The sequence below is a fragment of the Scardinius erythrophthalmus genome (assembly GCF_964197995.2).
Source record: "Scardinius erythrophthalmus genome assembly, chromosome: 8".
Taxonomy (NCBI): Eukaryota; Metazoa; Chordata; class Actinopteri; order Cypriniformes; family Leuciscidae; genus Scardinius; species Scardinius erythrophthalmus.
In genome coordinates, this window is record NC_138228.1 from 33870619 (window position 1) to 33898525 (window position 27907).

Consider the following 27907-nt stretch of genomic DNA (forward strand, 5'->3'; position numbering starts at 1 on the left):
CATGTGCACAAGGTTTTTTTTTTTTTTATTTTTTTTTTTTTATACAAATGCCACTGAAGAGTCCTGCTGACTTCAACATTTGAAGTCTCTGTACATGACCATGGTAAAATTAAAAATCAAATCACCTTGGAAATGACAGGTATTTACTATGTTTCAGGAATGTATGTGACTGTTCAAGTCTTTGAATCAGTGTGTTCAATAATGTGCTTTTTTGTCCTTTGTTGTGTATCTTTGGATTATGTTGTGTTGTAAATAAATCCAAACAATCAAAAAGCCATTCTTTTTTAAATCTCTACTCATTCTTTGTTTATAGTTCTCTCACAGCCCCACCTGATAGGGCCATTATGGGAGGGTCTTTGTCATTCTCAGGTGTGAAACACATCAATATTCATGATGATTCACACCTCCTCGCATGTAGCTTTCTTACACAAAACATGTCTTACAAATTTTAAATCAATATATTCACTGTAACCCTTTACTGTAAATTTACAGCGAATTTCTAACAGAATTGTACTGTATTTCGATAATACAGTATTAGGCTGTATCTTTTACAGAACAGCTGTAAATATACAGCACATTTCTGTTTTCATCCCGATAAATTCGTAATACAGTATCATACTGTAAAGGCATTGCATTGTGGGATTGATTTCTTTCGCACTCAATTCAGTTCAAATGTGACGCGAGCAGACAGTAGATGTAGGCAAACTTGATTTGTCAGCGGGATTCAACTGAACAGAATAGGCTAATCATTCCTGTTATCAAGATAAACAGTCTCTGCGAATCTATGAGCAATTTTTAAGCTTTTGTGAGCTTCGGTTCGTGTGTTTCAAACATTAGTTTCCTGTGACGCAGCAGAAAATGCACGACGTTAACGTTACATGAAGACGGATGGAAGAATTTGTCATCTAAATAATCTAACCTGCGCCTGTGACAATAAGTGGGATTTGTTTGAGAAGATGGAAAATTGTTCAACTGAGTGATACTGTAAGTCAATATATATATATTTGTTTCGTTCGCATTTCTACATTGTTTCCACGTATTTGGTTTGATTGATTCACTCTGTTCCACCTGTTTACCAAGTAACTTCGATATTTCACATAATAGGCAACATTTACCATGTTATTTGCATGACCTGCTTTTGATATATATATATTTTTTCCGTTTCAGGCTTTGTAATCTGATGACGGTCCAGTACTAATGAGTGATTTTAAGTAGTGTTACAGTTATAGTCTATGTGGTAAAAAAATGCTATCAAATGCTGTCAGTTCTGTGATCGTGCTTTTGAATCGTTGTCAGAATTTTGCTAGCACGTGAAAATCCATGTTCCTTATGTTGTTTTCAAATGTAGTATTCCTGATTGCCATGCCATGGTCCTACAACTACAACCATGCTTCAAAGAGAAGTTAGACGGTGTTATCCTTCAAGCAGATAAGTAAGTAGAGATTATTAAACAAATCTCAATCTGTAATGTTTTGGTTCTGTTGATCATGATTGTGCTTCTTAAAAATTGTTTCAGGAATTTGCAACTCTGATGTCCAGCAATCTACATTTGCCAGAGAGTCCACGCCTTATATTTCTTGGTATGTAAACATTAAATTAAAAGCCATAATTTACTCACCTCACTGCAAAATATTTACTCACCCCACTGCACTTTAATTGAGACCCGGGAAGATGGCGGCTGCCTGCTGAGACTCGGCGCAACACTCTCCCAAAACGCTCAAATAAACCTTGGTACGTGTGACAAGACTGTTATGTAAAGAAGGACAATTTCAGCTTAAACTTATATCTTGTCAATGCGAGAAACAAGACAGTCGTTTGCAGTCAAACAACACATTATGACTGAAGTAAACAAGCAGCTGGGTGAAAACAATGAGGCCTTGAGTGGGAAGGGAATGTTTAATGTTCAATCACCAATATTTTGTTTTCTACCTGTCTTTTGAATACATCTTTGAATATATGGAGATTTTTAGTTGTTATTATTCAAAACTAGATAAGTACAACACTGACAAGATTTGATACTAGAGAGCAAAGCATGCATGATTTTGATAAGGACCTGGACCCTGATAGCCATGGGTTAAATTAAAGATGTGACACCTCTAAATATTATACTGATTATGAATTTAATTTAAATGTTAATTCAAGGGACAGTCTGTCGCTTGTTCATTTCAACATCAGAAGTCTTTATGCAAATTTCAACAAAATGAAGGATTATATCACTACATTTACAAGTCGATTCAAAATAATAGCACTTTCTGAAACATGGATTAGCAATGAAAAGGGTGTAGACTTTGAAATGGAAGGATACAAGCTATACCATGTAAGTAGATCAGAAAAAAGAGGAGGAGGTGTGGCGTTGTATGTTGATAGTCATTTGAAATGAAAACTTGTTGAAAAAATGTCTTTTGCAATCGAGGGAATCTTTGAATGTGTAGCTATTGAAATCGATATGGGGAAAAACAGGAATGTGATTGCTGCTTGCATTTACAGAGCTCAAGGATCCAAAATAGATGTCTTCCAGGACAAATTTGAACAATTACTTGATACACAGAATAATCACAAAAAATTTTTTAATAAGTGGTGATTTCAATATTGATTTTCTCAGTCAATCTAAATGTAAGTTTACTTCAGATTTCTTAGATGCATTGTATACAAGATCTGTTTTTTCTCTAATTACATAGCAGAATCACTAGCTCGTGTGCCACATCGATAATATTGACACAAATGATGTTCAAAAAATTGTTCAAAGTGGATTATTGATAAATGACTTAAGCGATCATTTGCCTGTTTTTACCATATATGATATGCAACCTGGGATATACAAGAGTTCACATCAACCTTCATATTTCAGAGTGAGAACGGAGAAAACAATAAATGACTTTAGGAGTGAGCTTTCACAACAGAACTGGTCAGGTGTCTTTGTGACTGATCTGAATGCAGCATATGAAACCTTTTTAAACATGTACCTTGGTTGACATTAGGATTAATTAAAGCATGTAAAAAGAAAAATAGATTGTATAAAGACTTTGTAAAAAATAGGACACCTAATTGTGAGGCCAAATACAAAGCATACAAAAATAAATTGACGACAATTTTAAGAGAAACTAAAAGAGATTATTACAATAAACAATTGAAAGATAATAAAGGAAATATGAAAATAACATGGAAAATATGAAATAATATAATAAAACCAAACTCACAACATATTAAGTTACCTGAATATTTTGTGTACAATGAAACTGTTATGAACAATAGCATAGATGTGGCCAATGAATTTAACTCATTTTTTATTAATATTGGGGAAAATATTGCCAAATCAATCGATATATCTAACCAAAGTTAAAATGCTACCTGTAGAATGGAAAGTAGAATAATGCAGTCCATGTTCCTGGGTGAGGTTCAGGAATATGAAATTGCATCTATTGTTAGCAAATGTGAAAATAAAACATCTACTGATAGTGACGGACTTGACATGACTATTGTAAAAAGGACCACTGACTGTATTATTAATCCACTGACTTTTATTTTTAATTTGTCTATACATTCGGGTGTCTTTCCTGAAAAGATGAAGGTCACTAAAGTCGTTCCACTTTTCAAAAATGGAGATGTACATCATTTTAACAACTACAGACCAGTGTCATTGCTCTCTCAGTTTTCTAAAATCCTTGAAAAGTGGTTTGCTCAAAAACTAAATATTTTTTTAGAAAAACATAAATTAATTACTGAAAAACAATATGGCTTTAGAGCAAAAAGATCAACAGCTTTGGCATTAATTGAACTCATAGAAAAAATAACATCTGCAACTGAGAATAAGCAACACACAGTGTCTTCATCAACTTAAGCAAAGCATTTGACGCCATAAATCACAGTCTGCTATTGTCAAAAGCATACAACTATGGCATTAGGGGTCTAGCTCATCAATGGCTCAAAAATCTCAACAATCGACAGCAGTTTGTTCAAATTAATGGTCAAAGATCTGAGTTAAAATATATAATATGTGGAGTTCCACAAGGGTCCGTTTTAGGCCCATTACTTTTTATTTTGTTCATTAATGACCTCTGCGAAGTGTCTAAAGTATTACAGTTTTTGATGTTTGCTGATGATACTAACATTTTTTATTCTGGAAATTATCTGTCAGAAATTACAGAAAATATAAGTTCAGAAATGGGGAAAGTTAAGAAATGGTTTGACGAAAACAAATTATGTTTAAATTGGGAGAAAACAAAATATATGATTTTTGGTAATCGTAAAAAGAATGAAAATGTAAGAATAGCAATTGAAGGAACTGAAATTGATAGAGTTAATGAGATCAAATTTTTAGGTGTTATTTTAGATGAAAAAATTTTAATTGGAAAGATCACAGTTTATATTAAGAGTAAAGTCTGTAAAAGTATTGGGGTCTTGTATAAAGTCAAAGATGTTTTAGACTATTCTTCGTTGCATATGTTGTACAATTCCCTAATACTCCCATATTTTGTATACTGCACAGAAGTCTGGGGTAATACATACCCTAGTAACACAAAATCTCTGTTTTTGTTACAGAAAAAAGCATTAAGGATTATCAACAAGACAGGCTACAGAGAACACACTAATAGTTTATTTGTAAATTAAAAATTCTGATTTGTTGATTTGAAGATTTAGATTTTTATGTGGAAAGCTAAGCAGAGAGTTTTGCCTATGGTTTTACAAAATGTATTTACTCTTGTATCAGAGGAAGATGGCCATAGAAGGCAATATCATTTTAAAACTATTTTCTCACGTACTACACAAAAACAGATGTGTTTGTCTATTTACGGAGTTAAACTGTGGAACACCTTGGACTATGAACTGAAGTGTTGCAAAAGTATTTGCAAATTTAAAAATTTGTATAAGGAAAAAAATACAGGAATGTTACAAGAAAAATGACGACTTACACGCTTAAAATTATGATAATTAAGTGTAAAGATAGGTATTATTGAAAATGTTTGGTGTTTGGGGTGAGGATTGGGGTTGATCCATTTATAAAGCTGCTGTTTTTTATTTTTTTCTGATGTGCACAAATAAGTGACAGGTACCATAAAATTTTCTTCTTCCTGTTTCTTTTTCTTTTCTTTTTTTTTGTTCATGCACGTTATGAATGAATTAATTAATTAATTAATAAACATTTATGTATGAAAAAAAAAAATGTTTTTCTTAAAGGAGAACTCCGGTCAATTTTAACATTGAGCTCATTTTTTTCTACATTTGGAGTGCTGTCAATACGGAGAACAACGACAAAAATCGGTGTTGCCTACACCGAGTTATTCTATTTTTAAAATTTGCACCCTGTTGACTTCAATGGGGCAAGTTTTAAACCTGCTTTTAGTCTCTTAACATCCTTCATGTGTCATTACAAGTGCACAGGTCATGTGAGTGATTCCTTCTGAGTGAACACGAGTGAATCTGACTGCAGTAGATGTGAAAGATATGTATAAAAATGATGTTATTTAAGCCAGTGCAAATACCTGTGTTTACATCCTGTTTTCGGTTGAAGCCCAAAGTAGTCGATTGCCGTTCACGCGCATAGGTTTAGTTACCTATGATCACGAGCGTGAACTCGGCAATCGACTACTTTGGACATCTTTTGTGCTGTCTCTCTCTGTCAAAATATATAAACTCAGTCCATAATATTTCTTTTTTCTTTCTTTCTTTTCTGCCTTTTAGACGCTTTCTTAACATCAATCCTGAACGTGGATCAAAAACAAAGAAAGGACAAGTAACTTCAAAGAAAACGGGCCAAGTTGTGCAAAAAAAGAACACCACTGTAAGCCTACAGGTTTCCTCACTTCTGCGAAAACTTGCAGACTTTGAATGGGATTTCGTTTGCACTTTTATGGACTTCTTCAAAACAGAAACAGCAATTCACTGCCATTATAAAGCTTGGAAGAGCCAGGACATTTTTTAATATTACTCTGATTGTATTCGTCTGAAAGAAGAATGTCATATAGACCTAGGATGACTTGAGGGTGAGTAAATAATGGGCTAATTTACATTTTTGGGTGAAGTATCCCTTTAATTAAGTGCTACACTGTAAAAAAAAATTACATCCCCAAGTCAAAAATTTCAAGTGACCGATAACATCTAAATTGGTATGGTCACAAACATCAGCGTCCACTCTGAAACCAGTTACTTCTCTATATAAACAGGCAATTAAGATATTTGACAAGAAACCAATGAGATGGCATCATTGTGATATCATACAAAAGCACAAGCTTTTTACTTTTTGAGATTTTTTAAATTTTTGTATTTTGAAATTGACTTTTAAATATTTGAACAACTGTGTGTCACCACTGTTCTCTGGTCTCTTGGAGAGGCGTCAGGGCTCTCTTAGACCTTCCACCAGAGCCTCAGTTAGTGGGGATTGTGTGCTCCTTAAGTTTAGAAAATCTTTTGGACAGTCTAGCTTCTCCTTCAGAGGGACTACACTATGGAACTCTCTCCCCACTGAATTCAAACTACAGAACAATATTAACATCTTTACCAGAGAGCTCAAACAGTGGCTTAAAACGGGCCAAAGTTGTTCCCATGTGTAAAATGTGCCTTGTTTTGTTTAACTATGTGTTTTTATTTGTTGTAAAAGCCCCTATGGACAGGTGTTGAAAATTAGCACATGTGCTATAACACTTTAAATAATGCATCTGGTTCGTCCAATGTTATTGCTATGTCCATATTAAATAAATAAATAAATAAATAAATAAATAAATAAATAAATAAATAAATAAAAATTCAATTAGTCTGACGTATTATTTCTCATTGAGCCAATGTTAACAGACTATTGCAACAAGAATTTCACTTGGGCCAATTGAAAAATGTAAATGTTATCGGTCACTTAAAATTTGATTTGATTTGGGAGGGTTAGAAATGTTTTACAGTGTAAGTGTTACCTGTTTGTTGTTAAGTGTTAAAATTGCATTTTATGTTTAAAAAAAAATGTTGTTTTCTTTTTCCTGGTGTGACTACTCTTATGAAACTTTAAAGTATAATATTTTAATTATGTAATAATAAAAGCAGTATTCCCTGTAAAAATACAATTTATTGCTGTAGACAACAGTTTAATATTGTAAAAGTATGTGGTATATACTGTATTTGGTAATTACAGTGGAGTACTGTTATGCTGTTTACTGTACTAGTGCTGTAAAAATACAGTATGTGGCTGGCAACCCAGCTGCCAGTATTTTACTGTACATTTACAGAGAAAAGTTTTACAGAGTTGTTTTATCTGAATGAGTATGCAGGATGATTTTCACATAGTTTTGAAACAAATATTCTAGGCTACGTGATACAATTTTCAAAAGTCTTGTGAAGAAATAATCAGTATGGGTTTCATGACCTTATTTCAGTGACAATGTTTTTTCACAAACCACGCATAAACGTCATTATCTCAAAACTACAAACTTTTATATACATGCTGCTTACATCTTTTTGTAACAGAGTTTGTGCTGAATACAGTGTAATCAGACTTTAGCCATGAAAATGTCACAAGTAACAGAAATAAGCACAAATGTCAGAGCATCTCAGAACACCTCCAGGGCCCAGAAAACACCTCAGACCCCAGAGGGTTAAAGGATGTAATCATTGATCAATGTAAAAACATCTTTTTACTCTTTCCCCAATTGAAGAGAAACCCTGGAATTTTCTATTCCTATAACAAAATGCTGTTTCGCGCGGTCATCTCCCCACAGAACATTCAAAAAGTTAGACTTGATCCTGTTCCAGATTCTGTTGATGGCCTCAAGCTTGAACTTAAAAGCAAGCTGCAGCTGAAAGACCCTTTTGACCTTAAATATGAAGATGAAGACTTCCATGATTTCTGTAACCTTACATGTGTAGCTGATCTGCCCACAGACACTAGCCGCGTTTCCATTACCCTTCAAATTGCGCAAATTGAAATTGCGAATTGAAAATACGCTCAATGGAAACACGTCAATTTCGCAAAAACTCCCATTTATCGCAAAAAAGTTTTTACGCTCGCATGAGGTGGTTTTTCAGGCAATTCGAAAAATAAATATTTAGGCTCCAAACCCACCCAAATTAACTTCGGTTAAAAAGGCGTATGATATTTTAGGTAAATGTGTAAGCTAGATGTATGCTTTTATAATAAATGTTATAATAAATAAATCTATCTATCTATCTATCTATTGTAATAATGTATGATTTGCAAAAATGAAAACTGCTGCTTCTGTGTAGATGAGAGAATCAAAGTGTATGCGCGTTGTACACACGCTACACTGATTATGGCCAAGCATGCGCCCTTAAAATAGCATATGAATAACATGCGCAACGCGCCACTGACTTTAAACTATTTTTTCCTGGTTAGTGGCGCAATTGTTTTCTAAACCTGCAAAATAGCATGAAGGAATGTTTGCGCCGGAACACGCCTCCTTTTTTGCGCTGAACCGCCCAGGGAGCGCAAGTTCATTCCCTAGTTTAGCGACGTGCTTCTGTGGAGGGAAAAGCGCGCTTTGCGCGGGTGCAAAATAGGAATGATACATGCGTCGGTGTACAAAGTCAATTGCGCTGAGTGCAAGATATGGCCCCATATGTGCCGCTCACAGACACAGTATAAGGGTCTTTCCTTGCCATTAATGCTTGGATAACACGCCTACGTTTCCTTCCATTAACCCTCTGAGGTCTGAGCTGTTTTCTGGGCCCTGGAGGTGTTCTGACATGCTCTGACATTTCTGGTTATTTCTGTTACTTGTGACATTTTCATGGCTAAAGTCTAATTACACTGTATTCAGCACAAACTCTGCTACAATAATATATCCGCAGCATGTATGTAAAAGTTTGTAGTTTTGAGATAATGACATTTATGCGTAGTTTGTGAAAATACAAAAAAAAATTCTCATTGAAATAAGGCAATGAAACCCATACTGATTATTTTTTCACAAGACTTTTGAAAATTGTATGAGGTAGCCTAGAATATTTGCTGCAAAACTATGTGAAAATCACCCTGACTGCTCATTCAGATAAGACAATATATTGATTTAAAAATTTTACGACGTGTTTTGTGTTAGAAAGCTTTATGCAGGAGCTCATTAATATGTAAGCTTTTCTCACCTGAGAAAGACAAAGAACCTCCCCTAACGGCCCTATTAGGAGCTATCAGGCCCTTTCATTCTGAGCAACCTTGCACAATACTGTAAATGAGGAGATTTAAAAAAGAATGGCTTTTAAATTGTTTGGATTTATTTACAACACAACATAATCCAAAGATACACAACAAATGCTCTTAATAATAATGTCTAGTGCGGTACGTGGCTGTGATATATATATATAAACTTACCAACGTCCGTTGCCATGATTTTTGGAATGACTTATCACGAGAGGAAAAAATGACGTTTTAGTTGCATAACCTCGGTTAATGGAAACGCCGTCATTTCGCAATAGTTTTCTATCGATATTTAGAAAAAATCGCACAAGTTTTGCGTGAATCTTTAATGGAAACGCGGCTACTGTGACACTGAAGGTCCTTTTGACCCCCTTTCCAGATACATTGTCAGATTCCAGTTTAGACACTGCAATTTTAAGTAAAATGTCAGTCTTTGTTTACGATAATGTTTGATAGTATTAGCTACTACATAAATATCAAACCTCATTGGTTCTTGCAAATCTACTGATCAAATGTCATGACACAAGAACTAATGAGGTTTGATGTTGTTGTATTATTACGTAGTAACGTCAAAATTGATATGATCAGTTCATTACACAAAGTTATCTTCCAAAAACTTTTAAATATAGGCAATACGACTCATCCACTACTTTTACTACATGTTTTATAGTGTTGAATTGTCCTTTATAGAGCTTAACAGCCTAGCCAATGTTCATTTTCATTTTATGGAATGAAGATATTAATATGTTTGCATGTGTTTGAAATGTGGCATGTTGATGAGTAAATGACAATTATCATCTTTGGTAACCTATCCTTTTAAATCGTTTAAAGTTTTGTTAAAACCCCAATGAATTTAAGGCAGGGGTGCCCAATCCTGCAGAGTTTAGCTTCAACTCCAATTAAACACACCTAAACCAGCTAATAAAGGTGTTCAGGATCACTACAAACTTCCAGGCAGGTGTGTTGAACCAGGTTGGAGTTAAACTCTGCAATATATTATTGGCCCTCCAGGAGCAGGATTAGACACCCCTGATTTAAGTGCCATGAGTGTGTTACATCCACTATTAAATCTTATTTTGGTGCTGAACAAAAAGGTAACAAACAACTGTTGTTGCACCACATCACTGGTGATTTATTTACAACAAAAGTATACATATGTAAATGTGCATATGTAAAAGAGAAGGCCTGGAGAGAACGAGAGAGAATGCACAAAAGAAAAACAAACAGGGAAAAATAAACGGCACTGGAGCCTCAAAACAGGACTGGACAAGACACGTTTGCAGAATATCAACTGGCTGGGTCGAAGCGTAGCGGAAAGCGAACACAACGATCTGGCACAAAACAGACAACACAAGGAGAATAAACAGGGAAAAGAATAAGGAAGGTAATCACTAACAGGTGTGGGGATGAGCAGTGATGAAGAATGAGGGGGTGGTAATTAATAACACGTGCGGGGAAGGAGCAGTGGTGAACGAGAGGGTGGAGAAACAAATCAACACAAAGATAGCGGAACACACGGCGAACTGTCAAAACAAAGCCATGTGTTCCGAGACAACCACGCAGACAACGCAAGTAAAGAAAACAGGCAGATCAGACCGGAGACATGACAATGTGAGGGTTTTTCTTGAGTAGTCTTTTTATATCTTTGCAAGAGAATTCTTTGTGTCTGTGTTTTTGGATGCAATATATCTGTTTAAAAAATAAATGCTAAGAGTTTAAATTTTGTTGTGTTTCATTTGTGTTGATTTCATAAAACATCTGGTTCCAGACAGATATCCAGAAAGCAATGCAATGTCAAAGCAATGAAGTCCAGTAAACTCAAATAGTTAAGTTATGATGTTGAGGAAAAATTACTATTTTATGTCAATTAGACATTAGTTCTTGGCTCTAGATAATGTGCAAGAGCCTTAATGCATATTTACACTTGTTATGAAATTTACCATATTTGTTTATTAATGCTTGTTACTGCTCTGATATGCATGATTTATCCATGCATATCCTTTTATACATTTTTGACCTTGTAATCTTTAATCAAAATGGCATAACTTGCCCTTCCTCTGACTTCTACTTACTCTTATAACATATGCAAGGCTGTAATGCTGTTCAGCCAATCTCATTCAGATCTGCCTCAATTTCAGTATACAGATCCCACTTTTCACAAACCAATCAACAACTGAAGATGCACCCAATATTTTTGTTTTCATTTCACTCTGAAACATGTCACAATTCAGTGGTAAAGTTGTTCTTGTTTCATGCTGACTTGCCAGTAGACCTGATATAAAGCTGCAAGGAATAGAGACCAAGTAGCTATCATACAAAACACCTGTAACAACTACGAGAATGAACCAAACACAAACTAATCTTCTTCCAGAAAATTAATTCTAACTTTCCACTTCCTGCCGAACAAAGGGGAAGATTTGGTCAGGACTTCGTATCCTCATCAATCTTGTCATGGGGTCCAGGCATCACCGGTCTGACTAATTAAAAGAGCCCCCAGCACTAACGAAATAACTGGTCAATGCTAGCTTTGTTGCCAAAACACTGACTGGTTAAGAGAAAGACAGAGACCAAGGTCCCACACAGAGTTCTCACATTCCAGGCTCAAATCACCCAGGCTCCGGAGAGTCTGCAACCAAAGACTTTTATTGGTTAACTTTAAGGAAGAACGTTATCAACGTTTGATGGTTTTTAAAAGAATGATCGTTCAGAGAATGGTACTGCTCAGGGCCCTAACAAGAGGTCACATGACCCCTGCGACTAACAGACCCCGTCTTTCTTAAGGACCAAGGAGATGAACAAAACAGACATCAGCAGGAACTATACATGACCTCAGATTGGAATTTCTTAAACCCCATAAACTTTACACACCAACACTCTTTACATATCAAAATAAATAAAATCATCTCAGAACAAGTTTCGATGAACATCATGCAACTACATAATCCTGTGTTGTTTCTACCACATATGTGCATTTTTAATAAGTTTAAATCCCATGTAAGTCATTTAATGGTTATAACTGTTAGATGTTTGAATGAAAGTGTGTTGTGTTTCATATCAGTATGATCGTATGCTCGTGATTCAAAAGATGGCTTGATTGAAATCTGTGTAAAATGTTTAGTATTCTTATAATAGTAATGATGTCTAAACTGTGGCCTCTGTACTCTCTGCTAGAGCTTGGAAAGTAAGGAGATCCCAGATAACGCATGATTTACGATGAGACAAATAAAGCCAGTGTCTAATTGGTCCGATCTCTTCAGGAGGTGGGACAAACTTTTGAGTTTAAAATCTTAGACACGAAACAAAGCTCTCTCTCTCTGTGCTGCTCTATCTCTGTGTTCTCACTCAAGAAACTCTCTGCTATCACTCTCAAGAAGTGTGGTGCAGAACCAAAAATGCAGCGGGAGATGAAGATCTAAATCAGACTAGCAACCATGTAGACCGCAGAGACATAGAACCCAAATTAAGATCAGAAGAACGGGTTCAACAGCTTTATTCAAGCCATTATCTACTCTCGTCTCAATTTCTTTTCTTTTCTAAGTTTTCCTCTCTTTTCATTGTGAGTCTCGGTTCTAAGTTAAGTTTTGCGACAAGATTTCGAGCCACGTTTCTTCTACAAAGCCAGCTTCAAACAAAGACTTTCATTCCGCCAGCACACCACGTGACTGGCCGCCCCAGACATCAGGCACGAGGAGACCAGCCAACGAACAGACCGGGAAAACCCCTTTCACGCAACAAAAGGGAATCCCCAAAAGCAAAGACAAGCAAGTACTGCCTCCAGACTCTTAAGCTGAACTGGTGTATTTGATACAGATTTAATAACCTGTCTAAGAAACGATAAATTAATGATTGATGGTTCGTTCCAGGTCATGTCTTATAAGTGCATATAGAAACTTGGGATTTCATCATCTCACTCTTAAAAAACTCACTCTTTCCTCTCTCTCTTTCTTTCTGCAACTCGTATGAATGTGTGTGCGTGTGTTTGTGTTAGATATTAGCTTTATGTGTTAGTATATAATCAATAAAGTATTGTTTGTATTTGAAAAGAAAATTATTACTTATGTGCTTACGAATTTATTGTCTTGAACTTCGATCTAAGTTACCTTGCTAACTATAGTGTTTCACTATAGTTCGGATATTTATATCCGTTGCAGAGTTGATAGTTACAGCCAGTTCAAATGAACCGCGAACGAGTCATTTGCTCGGTTGTAATAAGTGACTCTTTCGAATTCCCTATAAATTAATTAATAATTCCTTTGAGCTAAATTGACGAATCACTACAAATACAAATATCTTACACACCTATCATGTTGTGTACAAAACATGAGAATGTTAGTATGGCCAGTGTCTATACAGTAGCTAATAAAATTATCTCTTGTCACTGGCCTGGAGTCATACAGAAGTGCTGTATCCCTTCACAGACATGGAGACAGTACCTACAGTGAACAGCAAAATCTTCAGGGACCAACCAAACCCCTTCACTGCTGTTTCAGTTTTTTTTACACGAATATGAGGTTTTGAATAAAGGTGGCTGAAGAGACTTACAGGAGTATGTTGTTCTCCAAACCGTTGATGAACCATTACATTTTCTGTTAATCCGGCCTAGCCGGTATGGTATGGTTTAATTTGTCACTGTGGGGCTGAGGTATGGTTAAATGATCTAGAATATGGTCATGCAGAATAAGGCATTAATATGTGTATAAATTAATGAATTAATGTGTAACATATTAATGAAATTGTCTTGATAACTTTGAAAATTGGGCAGTGGATTTCTAGTTCAAAGCATGCTTTAGGACTGGAAAAGGACAACAAATGTTGATGTTAAATGTTATTATATTTATTTTTTAGTGAAGGGAAAGACCCGTTAGTTTTTAATGCTGTTATTTTTTTACATTTAATAGATTTTCTGTTGTTGAAATGTTTGTGTTTACCATTGTGCTGAAGAGAGACTGAGGGTTGAGGATGCACTAACAGCCTAAGCCTTTCTAGCGGAGGATGGATCTGAGGGCTGTCATCCTCTTGAGGAAGGCTTCAGGCAAAAAGTCCTGATGCTATACGGCTCAGGACTTTGAGGGCAGGCCCCTCTGAGGAGAAGTAGCCCACAGAACTGTATCTACAACATAAGATCGTTTATCTTCGCAGTGCCCTTGGGCGATCAGTCAGTCCTTGCGGTTTCCAGCAAGCTTCTTGCCCAGTCCTCACCTGAGAATGTTGCAGAACTGGGATGCTTTCTACCTCCGAGGAGGGTATTGGAGAAGTCATCCCCTGCCAGCAAGCAATTTCAAGGCACCAGGCATATTACTCAGCCTACACCAGTGGTCAGTATTGAGAGACTGATACCCCTTTTCAGACTATCGGTAGTGTGTCTACTTCTGCCGAATGTGTCTCCATAGGTCCTGCAAATTATAGAGAAAGGGTACAGAATTCAGTCTGGACAGAGTACTGTCTACATTGGTCAGTTCCAAGCAGGCCCAACAGAGTTGGAAGTGCAGTCTCTTTTAGCAAAAGAGATCATAGAACATGTTCCTTTTCCTGACAGAGACTTTGGTTTCTACAGCCGGTACTTCATAGTTCCAAAGAAGGAGGGGGTGTTGCATCTAATCAAATCAAGTCTGAGGTGTGTTACCATAGACATGAAAGACACTTACTTTCACATATCCTTCATCAACAAAAACAAAGAAAAGAAGTACCTCAGGTTCGTTTCCGATATCATGTTCTTCCGTTCAGCCTAGCCTTGTCGCCTCACGCCTTCACAAAGTGCTCTGGCTCTCTTGTGATACCAGGACATTTGTGTACTCAATTACATCATCAAATGGTTGATTCTAGCTATAAGTATAAATAAAAATGCTAACATATTTGTTTCAGACAAACAGATAGTCCAGCCCCAAACTCATGCCATTGTTTGAGCCACACAGTTCCATTTGGTGTTAGAAATAATACATCATATTAAGACATAAAACCTTTAAACTGCAAATGAATTTACAATGGAATGGACTAAAGAGGATCAGAACAATACCTTTTTTACTCTATAAAATTATCCATTTTATTTTTCAATGCAGAAGTACATCTAAACCATTTCCTGTGAATGTAGAAAAATGTTAGATTTATTAGCCACTTTATAAATAAGGACTCAAGGACATTCACAGAGTTGTCAATAACCCACTCTTGCATTGTCTTAGCTGTGTGCTTAGGGTCCTGTACTGTTGGAAGGTGAATCATCTGCCCAATCCAAGGTTTTGAATTCTCTGGACCAGGTTTTCTTTAAGGATATCTCCATATTTTGCTGTGTTGAGCTTTCCTTCTACCCTGATGAGTCCATGTTGCTGAAAAACATCACCACAGCATGATGCTGCCACCACCATGCTTTACCATTGGGATGGTATTGTGCAGATGATGAGAGGTGCCTGGTTTCCTCTAAACATGACACTTGGAACTGAGGTTCATCAGACTATAAAATCTTGATTCTCACAGTCTGAGAGTCTCATTTAGGTGTTGTTGTTTTTTTTTTTTTTTTTTTTTTTTTTTTTTAATTCCAAGAGGATTTTAATGTGTCTTCACTGAGGAGAGTCTGGCCACTGTGCCATAAAGCCCAGATCAGTGGAGTGTTGCAATGATGTTTCAGAAGTCAGAAGTAACTTTATTGCCAAGTAGTGTTTTACACATACAAGGAATTTGCTTTGGTCAAAAGGTGCTACATGAAGACAAAACATACAGTTGACATAAATAAAATATACAAATATACAAATATGGAATGGACAATACAAATACAATATGGACTGGACAATAATATAAAAAATATACAACAACAAGAATAAAAAATTCTCTTCACTGCCACAATGTGCAATGTGCCAAGTTGTACATGATATAAAATAAGATAATAATTATATGTGCAAAGACATTTGTATAATTCGCAAGGGGGGACGTGTCAATGGGGGACCCGGGGCTTGTTATTGAGGCTAACTGCAGACAGGAAGAAACTGTTTCTGAAACTGTTGTGGCAAGAGGTTTTGGTCCTGATGGACCGCAGCCTCCTGCCAGAAGGGAGAGTCTGAAACAGTTTATGTCCGGGGTGGGAGGGGTCAGCTGCAATCTTACCTACTCGCCTCAGAGTCTTAGAGACGTATAGGTCCTTAACTGATAGAAGATTGCAGCCAATCACCCTCTCTGCCGAGCGAATGATACGCTGCAGCCTGCCCTTCAGGGGCGTAGCACCAAATTTTGGGCCCTGGGTACAAACCATCTTGCTGGGCCCCCGTACCAAATACCATAATGATACCAATGGGTGGGGTATTGCATTTTTATAATAAAAACATTTAAAATGTAAACAAAATAAGCCACACTCTGATTAATATATTTTGTTTTATTGTCAAAAGTACAAGTTAATTGATGATTATTTGTCTGTTTAAAATAAATGCAGACTATAGAATCACAGGGTACACTAACCGCCAAACTAGACATTCAGTCTTTGAATTACGTTTTTAAAATAAGTCATTTTCAATCATTAAGATGTGCATTAAACTGAGAACAATACTGTACTTAAATGTAAGAGCGTGCGCGAGCTAATTTAATGCGGTAAAAATAGGCGCTAACGATCTGTGTTTTTGCGGGTGTTAGATTTTGACAATGGAGGGAAATATACAGTGTTTTTATGTAAACTTCTGATTTTTGCAGTGTAAGGTTACGGTTAACACCTTTAAATATTACATAAATGTATTATTATGTATTTTTATTAAACTTATTGAGTGTATAAATCAGCAGCAAAAAGTAATTCTTGAAAAAATCTGCACAGTAATTTTATCAAATCTACACGTTAATAAAAACAAATTGCTATTAGTACTCTTATAAAATTCAATCAGGCAATCATACATTTCTCAATTTTATATTTATATATTAATGTCAAGAATTTAGAAGTGTATTTATATAGCCTACGCTACACTAAACAGAAATAATACACAATTAAATTATGCTTATTTTAAATGTATTGAGCAGGCTAGGTATAAAAAAATATAGGCTTTGAATAATCTTTCAGTGCGCAAAACCATGATAATATGAAACGCTTCAAAACAGAGCGTGTCGCGCATCGCGGGTGCAGAATGATGTGCTCAAAGCGACATGGAGTCACAGCAAGTGTGCATTTAAAAGTTCACGGCGCAAAGCGAAGACGTCGAGCGCACAAATCCTTGTGTATATCTGTCCAACAGTTTATTGATCATTTGTTTCTTCACAGTTTTATATTCCAGTTATTGTGCGTTTGATGCCGATTCATAACGTTAGTCCTTGTGCTGTTTGTGATCTAACAGGCACACGGGTAGCGAGTCGTTTAAAAACAGCAACAAACTCCAACAAAATAAAGCCATTTTATGCAAATCCACAGCCTTTCTCTACAGATCAAGCATTATAATGTTAATATCATATTGGAGAGAGTTTTTCCGTGCATCCTGCTGTAACCGGTAGAGGCGCGCGCGCTGTTTGAATAACGTTAGCTGCGACTGAATGGAGAATGATTGACAGCCGCAGAGGAGGGAAAACGAGTTTCCGTAAACTTTAATTATGTAAATAGACGTCTGTCCCTCACATTAAGCTATGGAATGGCTTCAGATGACTTTGTCACCCAAACTGACGTGAAAAAAGCGCGAGGCGCCGAAAAGCGTGCTGTTTGCATCCCTGTATGTAGGGTGTGATACTATAAAGTATTGGTATATTATTCAAACAGAGTACGAACATAAATGTATGCAATTCAACCTGGAGTAGATATTTATGTTAAAACAATGTCAATGCTCGATGATGCATTTGGAGCTCACCTTTCTTTAAAAAAAACTGAGTGAGCAACTGCTTGCCCTCATTTGCCTTTCTCTCTTTAATCTTTTCTTTTCGTTTTTGAGACACTTATTTTCCTTTCTTAAGGAAAGACATGACTCTTCCCCTGTCTTCCTAGTTCCTATCACGGATCACTCCAGCTCCTGTCTCATCAACTGATTCACCGCGGGTCCGTAGCAGAAGCACCTGACCTGCGGGTCGTACCATTTACATTGATTCGAGAGGGGTGGTGGGGCCCTGCACAGCATGAAATGGACTTTTTTATACCAAACCAGTGCCTAACTACAAGTTTAGTTTTGCACAGGAACTTTTTTATTTGTACATAAATGCTATGCAAATGTTAGTGCATGTATATGTATGTATAGAAAACTGACTTCTAAGGGCCCCCCCCCCCCCTGCCTCGGGCCCTGGGTACTCGGTACCCTTTATCCCCCCAGTCCGACGCCCCTGCTGCCCTTGTCCCTAGCGGTGGCAGCATTGTATCAGATGGTGATGGAGGCGTTTTTTTTTGTTTTGTTTTTTTTTTGTAAGTTTTGTAAGTTTATTTGTACAATTTTTTTTTTTTTTCCTTTTGTAAGTTTCTCCCATCTCCATTTATGATCAGGGAGCTCAACAACAGTGACCATCAACTTCTTGGTCACCACTCTTACCAAGTCCCTTCTCCATCAATTGCACCAGGAGTCCAGCTTTAGAAAGATTCCTGGTTGTTCCAGACTTCTTCCATTTAGGATTATGGAGGCTACATGCTTCTGTGAACCTACAAACATTTTTTTGTAGAGTTCCCCAGATCTGTCTCTCAACTCTTGACACAATCCTGTCACTGATTCTGAATCCTGTCCTGTCTTTCATTCCTTGTTGTTTATATTGCAAAATACAACTTACTCATCAACATATATTAGATATTGTCTAATATTGCCAATCACATTAATCTGACATCGCTAGTTTTTATCTACATCGTTATCGTTAGCACAACACGCTAGTATCTCGCTAGCCTGTTAACCTGCTATCCGTGCTTGCAGTCTAGTGCGCGCTCGCACCTCTTACGAGTCCATCAAACAACTGTGGTGAGTAGGATCAGTCAGCAAACACGGTGAGTAATGTCTTCTCCTGTTATTGTCACTTGCACTTCGTGTCACATAGTATAGCCTTCTCTGTCAGCAGTGAGGACTACACGTGATTACACGTGCAGGGAGATAGTCAGGCTGACGGAGAAGATTTCAGAACTAGAGACACCCAAACTTTAATCGAGGATAGTAAGAATGCAAGGGCTTTAGATACTGTTTTGGATGCGACTAGCTTAGTGAACTCTGTACATTGTTCAGTTCTGGCTGTACAGCCCGTGCAGCAGGGCAACTGGGTGACCGTGAGACACTGTAGCCATTCCTATTACAATAACAAATAGATTCTCCCCACTCAGTGAAACACCCACTGTGAATCCTGAATCCAGCTGAATTTATCCCTCCTGGGATAGTGCTGCTCTTCTCTCTAGTAATATGGCACATAGTCTTAGAGCTCAAACATGACAAATTCGGGCTCAGGTCAGGAAGCAGACAGACTGGCCAAACTGTCCGTCTGCTAGCTGTCTCACGTCACTGAGGTCAGATAAATCCCATCACATAGAGACTCTTTCACCTAGATATCATCATATAGAGACTGTGTCTGTTCCCCGAATTAGGGTAAAAATGTAATCGATGTTCAACAAATAAAAAATAGATATAATACAGATGAACAAATGATAAAGCTCGGGTTGCTGAAAATTCGATCCCTTACTTCAAAAGCACTTATTGTTAATAATATGATTACAGATTATAAACTAGACATGTTGTATCTGACAGAAACCTGGCTAAAACCAGACAATTACATTACTTTAAATGAGTAACATTCCACCCCCCAACATTACTGTTATAAAAACGAGCCATGTCTGAAAGGAAAAGGGGGTGGTGATGCTGTAATCTATAGTAATATCTTCAGAATTACCGAGAAGTCTAGTTTCAAATATAATTCTTTTGAAGTGTTGGTGCTTAATATAACACTATCTAGTGAAAATTATAAATCGCGCTTGACATTTGTGCTAGCTACTGTATACAGGCCACCAGGGCACCATATAGACTTTATCAAAGAATTTGCAGATTTTTTATCGGAGTTAGTACTAGCTGCAGATAAAGTACTAATTGTTGGTGATTTTAATATACATATAGATAACGAAAAAGACGCATTGGGATTGGCATTAGAGACATTCTGAACTCTATTGGAGTTAGACAACACGTGCCAGGACCCACTCATTGTCCTAATCATACTTTAGATCTAATATTGTCCCATGGGATCAATCTTAATGCCGTTCAAATTCTGCAACAGAGTTATGACATCTCAGATCATTATCTAGTCTTGTGTATACTCCATTTAGCCAAGGTTGCAAAGCCGACTCTGTGTTACAAATATGTTAGAATCACTTCTGCCACTAAAGATTGCTTTATTAATAATATTCCTGATCAGTTTCATCTCCTCAGCACCCCAGATGGCTTAGAAGTACTCGGTATTGCGGCAGAAACTTTTGAATAGCCAGCACTTTAGACACAGTTGCTCCTTTGTGCTTAAGGAAGATTAAAGAATATAGTCCAACACCGTGGTACAACGAGCACACTCGAGCCCTTAAGAGAGCAGCCAGAAAAATGGAGCGCAACTCGAAGAAAAAAAAAACTAGACGTTTTTTGAATTTCGTGGAGAGAGAGCACGATTGCATACAGAAAAGCCTTTAAAACTGCTAGATCTGCTTATTTGTCAGCTCTTAGAAGAAAACAAACACAACCCTAGGTATTTATTTGACAGTGGCTAAATTAACAAGAAATAAAGCTTCTACTTTTTCCAAAGAGCATAGCAGTAATGACTTTATGAACTTCTTTACTTACAAGATTGATAATATTAGAGAGAAAATTATAACTATAATGCAACCATCTACAACGGTATCACATCAGGCAGTGCATTGTGGTGTCCCTGAGGAAAAATTCCATTCATTTGTTGCAATAGGAGAGGAAGAATTGTCTAAACTCGTTAAATCATCTAAATCAACAACATGTATTTTAGACCCTATACCGACTAAGCTACTGAAAGTAATGCTTCCAGAGGTCATAGATCCTCTTCTTAATTTCATTAATTCATCTTTGCCACTAGGATATGTACCGAAAGCTTTTCAGCAGGCTTTTATTAAACCTTTTATTTAAAAAAACGCAACTTGATCCTATAGAATTAGTCAATTACAGGCCAATCTCAAATCTACCCTTTTTGCCAAAGATACTAGAAAAAGCAGTATCCTCACAACTATGTTCCTTTTTACAAAGAAATGGTATCTGCGAGGATTTTCAGTCAGGATTTAGACCGTACCATAGTCCTGATACAGCTCTCGTTAGAGTTACAAATGATTTGCTCTTATCATCCGATCGTGGTTGTATCTCTCTATTAGTGTTACTTGATCTTAGTGCTGCATTTGATACCATTGACCACAACATTCTTGTAAATAGACTCAAAAATTATGTTGGCATTAGTGGAATTGCATTAGCATGGTTTAAATCATACTTATCTGACCGTTATCAGTTTGTAGCAGTGAATGAAGAAATATCTTATCGATCACAAGTTATAGTGAACAGTATACTGTAGAGTACCACAAGGCTCAGTACTAGGACCGTTGCTGTTCACTCGGTACATGCTACCCTTGGGAGATATCATTAGGAAGCATGGGATTAGTTTTCATTGTTATGCCGATGATACTCAGCTCTATATCTCTTCGCGCCCTGACAAAACTTGCCAATTCAAGAAATTAATGGAATGCATAGCTGATATAAAAATTTCGATGACTAGTAATTTCCTATTACTTAATTCTGAAAAAAAAAAAAAGAGTTTCTAATGATTGGACCAAAAACCTCAGCACGTAATAACCTAGAATACTGTCTAACAATTGATGGCTGCTCAAGTCTTCGTCATCGGTTAGGAACATGGGTGTGCTCTTTGATACCAATTTTTCATTTGAAAGTAACTTTTCTAGCATCTGTAAAACCTCATTCTTCCATCTTATAAATATATCTAAATTACGACATATGCTTTCAATGAAAAATGCGGAACAGTTAGTTCATGCGTTCATGACCTCAAGGCTAGATTATTGTAATGCTCTTATGGGTGGTTGCCCTGCACGCATAATAAATAAACTACAGCTGGTCCACAAAGCAGCAGCTAGAGTTCTTACCAGAACCAGGAAGTATGACCATATTAGCCTGGTTCTGTCAACACTGCATTGGCTCCCTATTAAACTTTGTATACATTTTAAAGTATTGCTGATTACTTACAAAGCACTAAATAGTTTAGCTCCCCAATACTTGAGTGAGCTCTTAACGCATTATAATCCTTCATGTCTATTGCAATCTCAAAAGTCTGGCCATTTGATAATACCTGGAATATCAAAATCGACTGCTGCCAGTAGATCCTTTTCCTATTTAGCACCTAAACTCTGGAACAGTCTTCCTAACATTGTCCGGGAAGCAGACACACTCTTTAACCTGGCATGGCATACACATAGAAAATTATACATTCCTATTATTCAAATCAGTTAAATGATTATTAGGCTGCATAAATTAGGTCAGCCGGAACTGGGAACTAGAGATGCGCGGTTGGCGGTCACAGCCGCGGACTCCGCGGATAAACCGCGGATTGGGCAGATGACGTGACGAAAAATTATATTTAAATTAAATTCGGGTGGGTGGCGGGCGGTTGAACCAATCAAATAAAAAATATATGTATACACCAATCAGCGGATGGCGGGCGGGTGCGGTTTTGAAAATTGGTCAAAAACGTTGGTGCGGATGGATGGCGGACGGATGGTGAGTTTTGTGATGCGGGTGCGGATGAAATAATAGCCCATCCGCGCATCTCTACTGGGAACACTTCCAATAAAACCTGATGTACTTGTTACATCATAAGAAGAATGGCATCTACACTAATGTTAGTCTTTCTGCTTATTCCGAGGTTTACTTTAATCAGCTGGATCCATGTCGTATCCAGACCAGATGGAGGACCTGCGCCTGGACACGACCACAACGCATGATGTAGTCACCCGTATCCGGGCCGTATCCAGACCAGATGGAGGACCTGCACGAGATACAACCTTGGATCCATTAGAAGCCACTTGAAGCCATTCGACTGATATCTCTAAATAAGCTCTAACTTTAATAATGTTCTACCAAGGGAAAAAAAGCTTCTGGGAGGGTGTTTGGCTTGAGGTCATGGTGCAAAGGACCCTAGGTTGAAATTACTCCAAACCATCCCTTTAAGAGGTATTTTGGGTTAAGATTATGGAAACTACGCTTATCATAATAAATGCACAATACTAAAACATCCTGTTAATAAAACATATGTACACTGATCCTGATGAATAGAATAGAATCATATCTGCATGCAAATCCTTCCCAGCCAATACACATCTTAACAGTTATGTAATTAATTGGTACTTTTAATTTCATGACTTATTAATTACAATGTTGCATGCTTGTAAATTCATTTGCTCTATAGTGAAGCGATATACAGTGAGCACGCCTCCACATTTGTGCATGCAACTGAAAAGTGCACGTTGCGACCACAGTATAACATCTGACAGGACAGGAGAGTTCGTTTTGGTTCATTTAGTTGAGAGACTTTTTTTTTTATATGTAACTTATAAAAAAAATCAACTCAGAGACATTGATCACAAAAAGTCAGCAGGTACAGATAATCTGGATCCCTTTCTGTTAAAAGTGGCAGCTGATATTATTGCTGAGCCCATAGCGCATATTTTTAATTTGAGTCTTCTTTCTAACTCTATTCCTAAAAGTTGGAAAGCAGCCTATGTTCTCCCTTTACATAAAGGTGGAGACCCATCAGAATTGAATAATTACCGTCCAATATCAAAACTTTCTGTTTTGTCAAAGATCTTGGAATCATTTGTGAATATACAGTTAAAACAGTATTTGACTTACAACTGCTGCATTATTTGTTGATCTTTCTAAGGCATTTGATTCGGTGGATCATGGATTGTTATTGACCAAACTACGTTCAGTTGGTTTAAGTGAGAAGGCTGTTGCATGGTTCCAGAATTATTTTGTAGATCGTACTCAATGTGTTTATGCTGAAGGTTATAAATCTGATTTTCTTGAGATAACTAAAGGTGTCCCTCAAGGATCAATTTTAGGACCCATTCTTGTTTTCAATTTTTATAAATGATTTGGATAGAGATGTTCAAGCCAAATTACATTTATACGCTGATGATACAGTGGTTTACACCCAGGCTTCCACCATTTCAGTAGCAGTGCAGGAACTTCAGACTGCATTTCAGGCATTGCAATACACATTATTTAAATACACAGAAAACAAAGTTTATGGTCTTCTCAAAAGCTCGAGCACAGCTACTCGACAATTTAATTGTGGCCTTTTGTCATTAGATGGGAAATCAATTGAGAGAGTGTCTTCATACAAGTACTTGGGGATATGGATAGATGATAAGCTTTCCTTCAATGAACATATTACTGCTTTAGTTAAGAAACTTAAAGTCAAGTTCGGCTTCTATTACAGAAACAAATCTTGCTTTACTTTTAGTGCTAAGAAGAAACTTGTGGAAGCTACTTTTCTGCCTGTAATTGATTATGGAGATATATTGTACATGCATGCTGCATTTTCCATCCTGCGTCATGTTGATTCAGTTTACCATGCATCACTACGATTCATAACAAATACAAAGTCCCTTACCCATCACTGCATTCTTTATGATTTAGTTGATTGGACATCACTTAAAATTCATAGACAACAGCACTGGTATATCTTTATTTATAAAGCTATACTTGGCAAATTTCCACTGTACCTCTGTAACCTCCTCTCTGTTTGCTCTGGTACCTATTAGCTACGCTCCTCAAAGTGGTTGCTTTTTAATGTGCCACGAGTTACAACCGAATTGGGAAAAACTGCTTTTTCTTATTTAGCACCTTGGGAGTGGAATAATCTACAAAAAGAGCTAAAGATAGAAATCCGTAAATGAATTTAAAACTACTGTAAAGAGTGTTGTGATGGAGACATGTTCTTGTTTTTCTTAAGAGTCTCATTGTGTTTTATATTTTTATTTTTAACATTTTGTACTTCTTTTATCGTGAAAATGTAATTTGTAATGTATGCATTTGTTGTGATTTGGCTGCTACCTTGGCCAGGTCTCTCTTGGAAAAGAGATTCTGAATCTCAATGGGACCTCCTGGTTAAATAAAGGTATAATAATAAATAAAATAATAAACTTACTTTTAAAGGGGTGGTATAATGCCCTTTTCACAAGATGTAAAATAAGTCGTTGATGTCCCCTGAGTGTGTATGTGAAATTTTAGCTCAAAATACCCCACAGATATTTTTATACAGCATGTTAAAGTTGTCACTTTTTGAGGGTGAGCAAAAATGCACTGTTTTTTGTGTCTGTTCCTTTAAATGCAAATGAGCTGCTGCTCCCAGCACAGAGGACGGAGCTTCAAGAGGTTGTGTCCTTTTACCTCACACAGACATGCACTGAAAAGTTCAAAAACCTTTAGCCTTTTATGTTCAAACCGGAGTCAGACAATGATGGAGAGACTCAAGAAGAAGTGACAACACATTTCTGAATGGTTAGTTGGTGAATTTATGTAGCTTATGTGTAGTTATCTTCTATTGATGTCACTAACCTGGGAGGAATGTCGTGTAGTCCTTACCAGCCATTTGTTGTAGTCCTTAAAAAACAATTTCTTTAAAGGGGTCATATAATGGTACATGCACTTTTACAAGTTGATTGTACTGAAATGTTTGTTGGCAGTGCCTGTACATAACCATCATAAAATGATAAAAATCCATCCAGTGTTTTTTTTTTTAAATCTTATTATGTTTTCCCCCCATCTCAAACCAAGCCGTTCGATTTTGTGACGTCACAAAATAGACACCCCTCCCACGATTGTTGATTGACAGCAGCGCTTCAACACAGACCCACCCTTGCTCGTGAGCGAGCTGTCAATCACAGTCCGTGCGGACCGGCGCGGTCATTGTTGATACGCTGGAGCACTGTCTATGAGCAGAATGGCGTCTAAGTGATTGTGGTGTTCTGTTCTTGGGTGTAATAAGGAACACAGCAGTCATACTGATGTTCCTAAATCCGAACCGCTGAAGACGCATTGGCTGAGTTTTGTTTTCGAAGGGAATATTCCCCACGATCAACGTCAATGCTTTCATGTTTGCGCGAATCATTTCACACACCAGACTGCTTTACAAACGAGGTCAGTATAAAGCTGGTTTTGCAAAGAAGCTGCTCCAGAAAAAAGGATCGGTACCAACTATTCGTGTTCCTGCTGCACCTCCAGAAGAAGAAGTGAGTGTAACGTTTTATTAATTATATTATATTTATATTAATCATTGCAAATCGCTTGCTGCAAGCTTCACGAAGAATGCGGCTGTTTACACTCAGGGTACATTACGGCATGTTTTCTATGTACGACGTTCTCAATATAATTCATAATCCCACTTTATAATGAACAACGCGCTATGGTTATTGTGTTATTATTAAAAACGGTGTACGCACAGAACAGAGGGGCGGGGTGAGCAAAGCTCATTATCATTTAAAGACACATGCACTTAAACGGCGTGCTGAAAACAGAGCTGTTTTTGACCAGGTAAAATGAGTGTTTTCTTAAAATACTAATGAGAATTTCTAATTAAAGTATATTACAAACTTTTAATTTAGACCCTAAAGAATCATATTAGCTTGTACAAAAATGGCATTATATGACCCCTTTAAAAGAAAATATCTCCCTTTGCTTTGAACTTTGAGCGTTGTAGCTTTGCAGATGTTGTTTATGCTCAAACAGCAACATTACACACTAACTAAAGTTAGAAAAGTGAAATCATATTCAATCACCCCTTTAAGTAACAAAAATTAAAAAAAATTCTCAGGCACTTTTTACATTAATTGCGTCTGACAGAAGAAACAACAGCTTTCATGCACGTGTTTCAAAATAAAATCTTGCATCAGAAAAAAACAATTAGAATTAAGTTGTGTGTTGTTGTTTCTTTGACTACACACACCTCAACCCACTCAAAATGGTCTTGTGACCGCTTAAGAAACACTGGTGTAGACTGACATGGAAAAAATACAGATTATATTTATATCTTTACTCATATGTTTGTCAGTTCAAAATATCAAACTCTGATTGGAAGCTATGTCCAGACAGAATCTGTCTATGAAATGCTGAATGTACCTCTGACACCTGTTTCATCTGGAACTCCTGCAGCTGCTGCTGGAAGCCATAGTTTGGGCCCACAAAGGAGCGCACAGCCTTCACTGCAGTAAGACACTCTTCCCAGCCGTAGCTGGTGACAGTCATGAGGTAAGCCACCACCACGGTGGTACTGCGAGACACCCCAGCAAGACTGTAGCAGGAAAAGGGTTTGTGAGGTTGTTTGAACATGGAAGAGCATTAATTATAATGAATGACACATTGTTTGGCATTGGGATCATGTTTATTCACACAGACTGTAGTATAACATATATATATATATATATATATATATATATATATATATATATATATATATATATATATATATATATATATATATACATAAGCATAAGACAGCAATGACCTGTCTAGACTGTAATACTGGTAAAGGAACAAAGCTGAATGATGCAAGCCAAACAAGATGTTACAGTTAAACCATGGTTGCCCTAAAGCTCCTGTAACCTTTATAAATGCAGCTCACACCATACCACATATCAAAATACCCATAATACCACACAAATATAAAACCTACCAATGAACTAGACATGACCCTCCATTAAGTCGACACTCATGGATAAAGCGTATGGACTCTTTGAAATGTTGAGACCTGACAAGACACAAGAAAGTGACATTAGTTGCATCACAACACTAAAGTTATCACAGATATATATTATTA

General features: G+C 36.9%; 1 protein-coding gene across 1 annotated transcript in view; it reads right to left on the minus strand.

Annotated features, from left to right (window-relative positions):
* dusp22a (dual specificity phosphatase 22a) overlaps nt 1-27907 on the minus strand; it is a 120053-nt gene that overhangs the window by 53563 nt on the left and 38583 nt on the right. Inside the window, exons 5-6 of the mRNA XM_081373248.1 lie at nt 27764-27838; nt 27211-27382 (exon numbers count right to left, since the gene is read on the minus strand). Coding sequence (XP_081229374.1) covers nt 27211-27382; nt 27764-27838 — 247 coding nt within the window. The remainder of the gene's footprint in view (nt 1-27210; nt 27383-27763; nt 27839-27907) is intronic.